This window comes from Micromys minutus, assembly GCF_963924665.1.
Source record: "Micromys minutus genome assembly, chromosome: X".
NCBI lineage: Eukaryota > Metazoa > Chordata > Mammalia > Rodentia > Muridae > Micromys > Micromys minutus.
Genome location: NC_137970.1, coordinates 112,911,098 through 112,918,129, shown reverse-complemented (window position 1 = coordinate 112,918,129; position 7,032 = coordinate 112,911,098). Strand labels below are relative to the sequence as shown.

Genomic DNA, 7,032 nt, shown 5'->3' with positions numbered 1-7,032 from the left:
AAGAAATTGAAAAAGGAATTTAAAATGGAAATGGAAACAATAAAGAGAACACTAAAAGAGACAACCCTTGAGGTAGAAAACCCAAAAAAGAAATCAGTAGTCACAGATGCAAGCATCTCCAACATGAGAGGGAAGAGAGAATCTCAGGGGCCGAAGACAACATGGAAAACATAGACAAAGCAGTCAGAGTGGACCAGAAAAGAAATTCTTCCCGACACATAATAGTCAAAACGCCAAGTACCCAAAGCAAAGAAAGAATACTAAAAGCAGTAAGGGAAAAAGGTCATGTAACATATAAAGACAGACCAATCAGAATCACACCATCTTTCTTTCTTTTTTTTTTTTTTTTTTGGTTTTGGATATTTTTTATTTCTTCAATTTTTTATTGTCAGGAGTGACTGAAATAAAAAATATAATTGAGTCCCATCATTATTGTCATTATGGAAATGGCTTAAAGAGAAAACTGACCAGATGAATACTATTGCTTCCCACTTTTCAACTGGTAAATAGTTGCCATTGACAACAGACAAGCCCAGAGAATCTGTCCAGAATGTTCAAGAATATGGTATATTATACAGCATGCCTGTTCTCAGGGAGAACACCTAGGACATAATTATGTGTACTTCTTGATCTCATCATACATGACAAGGACAAAGGCACCACCCATGCCTCTGAGAACATTGAACCATGCACCCTTGAAAAAGGCCTTGCTTCCTTCATCTCGAGCAATCTTCCGCCAGCAGTCAAGCGTGCCTGTATACATGATATCAGTTCCTTTGCGTCCAGACTGCATCATCATGCGACGGCGAACCGTGTCAAAAGGATAAGAAGTCAGGCCAGCAACAGCAGTGACAGACTGTGCAGTCATCCAGCTAATGAAGATGTGGGTATTCTTGGGATCTGGGAGCATTCCCTTTGCAGTGTCATAGATACCGAAGTAGGCAGCTCGGTAGATGATAATGCCCTGTGCTGACACATTAAAGCCTTGGTACAGGCCCTTAATCCCATCAGATTTGTAGATCTTAACCAGGCAGTCACCAAGGCCTTTGAATTCCCTTTCAGCGCCAGCTTTGCCCACATCAGCTGCTAGACGGGTATGGGCAAAATCAAGACGGTACACAAAGCACAAGGATGTGGCCCCAGCGGCACCACCTGATGCCAGGTTCCCTGCAAAATAGCGCCAAAACTGGGTCCTCTTGTCCACACCACCCAGAAAGATTTGCTTGTATTTATTTTTGAAGGCAAAGTTGAGAACCTGAGTGGGGAAGTATCTGATGACATTGGCCAGGTTACCACGCCAGAAGGACAGGACTCCCTGTTCCTTGGGGATACGAACCACGCAGTCTATAATGCCCTTGTATTACTTTTCTGCCGTGATTTGCCTGCTGGCATGCTGCACCTGCAGCAGCAGCTTGACCTGCTCGATGGGTGCTACCGCCATCTTGGAGATGGCTGCGGCCACTCCACCGGCCAAGAAGTCCTTGGCGAAAGACACAGCGGCATCTGTCATGTTGAAAGCAAAAAAAGAAGAGGCAGGCGAGTAGGGGACAGGACAGGCTTGACAACCGGCTTTGACTCCCGGACTCTGGGCCACACCAGATTTCTTAACAGAGACTCTGAAAGCTAGAAGATCCTGGACAGACATCATGGAGACCCTAAGAGAGCACAAGTGCCATCCCAAGCTGCTATACCCAGCAAAACTCTCAATCACCATCGATGGAGAGACAAAGATATTTCAAGACAAAACTGAATTTACACAATATCTGTCCACAAACCCAGCACTACAACGGATTACAGGTGGAAGACCCAATACAAGGAGGTAAACTACATCCTAGTAAAAGCAAGAAAATACCTAAGCAAGAAAACCAAAAGAAGAAAGACACACAGGCACATTTCTACCTCTAAAAGCAAAAAATTGCAGGAAACAGTAACAACTATTCTTTAATATTTGTTAACATAAATGGAATCAATTCCCCAATAAAAAGACATAGGCTATCAGACTGGATACATAAACAGAATTCAGCATTTTGCTGCATGCAGGAAACTCATCTCAGAGACAAAGAGAGACACTATCTAAGAGTAAAAGTTTGGAAAAAACCTTCCAAGCAAATGGCCCCAAGAAGCATGCTGAAGTGGCCATTTTAATATCGAATAAAGTAGATTTTCAACCAAAAGTTGTCAAAAAAGTTAAGGAAGGACACTTTTTACTCATTACAGAGAAAATTTGTCAGGAGGAACTCTCAATCCTTAACATATATGCTCCAAATACAAGAGCACCCGTATTCATAAAAGAAACCCTACTAACGCTCAAAAAAATACATTGCACCCCACACAATAATAGTAGGAGACTTCAACACCCCACTCTCATCAATGGATAGATCATGGAAACAAAAACTGAACAAGAACGCAGTGAAACTAGCAGAGGTTATGAATCAATTGGAATTAATAGACATTCACAGAACATTTCATCCTAAAACAAAAGATATACCTTCTTCTCAGCACCTCATGGCACCTACTCCAAAATTGACCATATAATCGGTCACACAACAAGCCTCAATAGATATAAGAAGATTGAAATACTCCCATGCATCCTATCAGATCATCATGGTCTAAGGCTGGTCTTTAATAACAACAAAGACAATAAAAACCCATATACACATGGAAACTAAACAATGCTCTATTAAACGATAACAGGGTCAAAGAAGAAATAAAGAAAGAAATTAAGGATTTTCTAGAATTCAATGAAAATGAAAATACAACATACCCAAACTTATGGAATGCAATGAAAGCAGCACTGAAAGGAAAACTCATAGCTCTGAGTACTTCCAAAAAGAAACTGGAGAAAGCATACACTAGCAACTTGACAGCACATTTGAAAGCTCTAGAACAAAAGGAAGCAGATACACCCAAGAGGAGTAGACAGCAAGAAATAATCAAACTAAAAGCAGAAATTGAGCAAATAGAAACCAAAAGAACCATTCAAAGAATCAACAAAACCAAGAGCAGGTTCATTGAGAAAATTAACAAGATTGACAAACCCTTAGCCAGACTAACTAGAGGGCAAAGAGAAAGTATTCAAGTTATCAAAATCAGAAAGGAAAGTGGAGACATAACAACTAAAACTGAGGAAATTCACCATCCCTGATCTCAAGCTATATTACAAGGCAATTGTGTTAAAAACTGCACGGTACTGGTACAGAGATTGGGCACGTGGATCAATGGAATAGAATAGAAGATCCAGAAATGAGCCCTCACATAAATGTCACTTGATTTTTGACAAAGGAGCTATAAACATTCAATGGAAAAAGGACAGCCTATTCAACAAATGGTGTTGGTCCAACTGGCACTCAGCATGCAGAAGAATGAAAATAGACCATTTCTTATCTCCTTGCTCAAGTGCAAGTGGATCAAAGATCTTCACATTAAACCAGATACACTGAAACTATTAGAAGAGAAAGTAGGGAAAACCGTAGAACACATAGGCACAGGAGAAAGTTTCCTGAACAGAACACCAATGGCTCCCGCTCTAAGTTCAAATTTGACAATTGGGACTTAATGAGATTGCAAAGTTTCTGTAAAGCTAAGGACACTGTCAAGAAAACAAAACGGAAGCCAACAGATTGGGAAAAGATCTTTACCAACCCTATATCTGATAGAGGCCTAATATCCAAGGTATACAAAGAACTCAAGAAGTTAGACACCAGAGAATCAAACAATCCTATTAAAAATGGGGTACAGAGCTAAACAAAACATTCTCAATTTAGGAATATCGAATGGCATAGAAGCATCCAAGGAAATGCTCAACATCCTTAGCCATCATGGAAATGCAAATCAAAACATCCTTGAGATTTCACCTCATACCAGTCAGAATGGCTAAGATCAAAAATTCAGATGACAGCAGATGCTGGCAAGGATGTGGAGAAAGAGGAACACTTCCCCACTCTTGGTGGGGTTGTAAACTGGTTCAACCACTCTGAAAATCAGTCTGGTGATTTCTCAGAAAATTGGACATAGTACTACCTGTAAACCCAGTTATTCCTCTTCTGGGCATATACCCCAGAGACACTTTAATATACAGCAGAGACACATGCACCACAATGTTCATAGCAGCCCTATTTATAATAGCCAGAAGCTGGAAAGAACCCAGATGTCCTTCAGTAGATGAATGGATACAAAAATTGTGGTATATTTACACAATGGAGTACTACCCAGCTATCAGAAACAATGACTTTCTGAAATTCCTAGGAAAATGGATGCATCTAGAGAATATCATCCTGAGTGAGATAACCCAGTCACAAAAGAACAGACATAATATGCAGTCACTGATAGTGGGATGCTAACCCCAGAAAGTTCTGAACAACCCAGAAACAACTCACAGACTATATGAAGTTTAAGAAAAATAAAGGCCAAAATAAAGATGAAAAATCATTATGCTTAATCTTTACACATCAAGAAAACTTTGACTATATCCAGGTTACATCTTGTTTTTTATGTATTTTATGCTCATTGTAATTAGCAACATTTTAAGGTATACTACCAAACCTTTAAAAAAATCAAGTACTGACAAAAAATGTATTCACATACTGTTATGCAAAAATGCTTTTAAAATCTGTACATTTATCTTTGTTTTTTAAAATAAAGTTGTTCAATTAAAAAATATTTTACCATAGTTCTGGACTTTAAAAATTAAAAAAAAAATTAGGACCTACAATGAAATCCACTATTTGGTTCTTTCAGGTATGATGATACTCAGAGTTACTTAGCTTGAGGCCAAACCTCCCAACCTATGATCACTTCATGATAAAGCTGTATTCTCCTCTCCTGCTCACATCTGGGACACTCAGAATAATTTCCATACTTCCACATCCTGCGTGTAATTACATCTACAAACTTTCTTTTTCTATATACAGTAACTTATATAGGCCAGTTAATTCGGATCTGTGGGAGCCTATATTAAAAAGATGCGAACTTAGCAAACTATGAATGGAAGAGAGTACAGAATGTTCTTTCCACAAGGTGACCTTCTAAAACATTATATAAGTTATGATAAATAAATACTCCTAAAAACAAAACATTTTAAAATGCCCTGTAAAATGGGCTAAAAATATTTTTTGCTTTTTTCACATGACGAAGAATAATGAGACAGAACACCAGGTACATTCCCTCGCAGTACTTGATTTACTTAAGCAAATGTAAATGTCACTTCCTGTTTTGCTTGCTCTAAAAATACAAATAAAATGTTCTTTCTTTGCTTTATTCTTGAGTTCAAATGCCTGGAGTTATCTGGCACCCCTCACAAGTCTTTGACATATGTTTTGATCCCCAGAAACTTAGCTTCACTGTCCATGGGACAGGTCGACAGTCTATCAGTCTATGAGAAGAGTAACCTAGAAGGTGGTTTTCCTGAGTGCAAACTCGGAAGCCAGTTTTACTTTCAAAGGCCTGACACTAGTAACCGACTTCTGCCAAGCCAAGCAGCACCTCCTACAAGTTCTTCAACCTATAAAATAGCACTCGAAAGAGAAGAATGTGGGAGACATTTTGCTTACTTATTTCAATTTTTTATTGACTATTCTCTGCATTCACATTTCAGATGCTATCTCCTTCCCCCAGTACCATCCTCCCTCTCCATCCCTTTGGCTCCATAAAGGTGCTCCTTTTCCCAACCACTCTTTTCCACCTCAGTACCTTGGCATTTCCCTACACTGGGAAAATAAGCCTTTGCTGGAACAAAGACCTCTCTTCCCATTGATGTCAGAAAATGCTATCCTCTGTTGCATATGCACCTGGGGCCAGGGGTCTCTCCATGTGTGCTCAGTGGTTGGTATTTTAGTCCCTAGAAGCTGTGGTTGGTTTGGTTGGTTGATATTGTTCTTCCCATGGGGTTGCAGACCCTTTCAGTTCCTCCAGTCCTTTCTCTAGCTCCTTCATTAGGGTCCCCATGTTCAATCCAATAGTTAGCTGCAAGCATCCTCTTCTGTATCCGTAAGGCTCTGGCAGAGCCTCTCAGGAGGCATCGATACCTGGTTCCTGGCAGTAAGCACTACTTGGCATCAGCAATAGTACATGGGTTTCGTGGCCGCATATGGGGTGGATCCTCAGGTGAGGCAGTCTCTGAATGATATTTTCTCCAATAACTGCTCTGCTATTTTTCCCCTTATTTACTCCCATGAGCATTTTATTCTCCCTTCTGAGAAGGGCTGAGGCATCCACATGCTGGTCTTCCTCCACTTTGAGCTTTATAAGTTCTGTGAATTGTATCTTGGGTATTCCGAGCTTTTTGGGCTAGTATCTTCTTATAAGTGAGTACATACCATGAGTGTTATTCTGTGACTGGGTTACTTTATTCAGGCTGATAGATTCAATTTCTTTCCATTTTCCTAAGAATTTTTGAAGTCATTGTTTTTAATAGCTGATTAGTACTCCATTGTGTATATGTACCACAATTTCTGTATCCATTCCTCTTTTGACAGACATCTGGTTCCTTAGAGCTTCTGGCTATTATAAATAAGACTGTTATTAACAAAGTGGAACATTTGTCCTTGTTAGATGTTGAAGTATCTTTTGGGTATATACCCAGGAGTAGTACAGCTCGGTCTTCAGGTTGTAATATATTCAGTTTTCTGAGGAACCAACAGACTGATTTCCAGAGTGGTTGTACCAGTTTTACATTCCCACCAAAAATGGAGTTTTCCTCTTTGTCCACACCCTCACCAGTATTCCATGTCACCTGTGTTTTTGATCTTAGCCATTCTGACTGGTATGAGGTGAAATCTCTGGGTTGATTTGATTTGCATTTCCCTGATGACTAGGGATGTTGAGCATTTCTTTAGGTACTTCTCAGCCATTTGATATTCCTCAGTTGAGATTTTTTTTTGTTTAGCTCTTTATCACATTTTTAATAGGATTATTTGGTTCTCTAGAGTCTAACTTCTTGAGTTCTTTGTATATATTAGATTCTAGCCCCCTATCAGATGTAGGATTGGTAAAGGTCTTTTCTGCATCTTTTGGTTATCATTTTGTCCTTTTACT

General features: G+C 39.4%; 1 protein-coding gene across 1 annotated transcript; it reads right to left on the bottom strand.

Moving 5' to 3' along the window:
- Window positions 1-613: 613 nt before the first annotated feature.
- On the bottom strand, window positions 614-1,510 carry LOC308414317 (ADP/ATP translocase 2-like; the record flags this gene model as incomplete). The annotated part of the gene is given in 2 exon segments (XM_080909546.1): window positions 614-1,360; window positions 1,364-1,510. Coding segments are annotated over 2 exon segments (894 nt in total).
- Window positions 1,511-7,032: the final 5,522 nt, after the last annotated feature.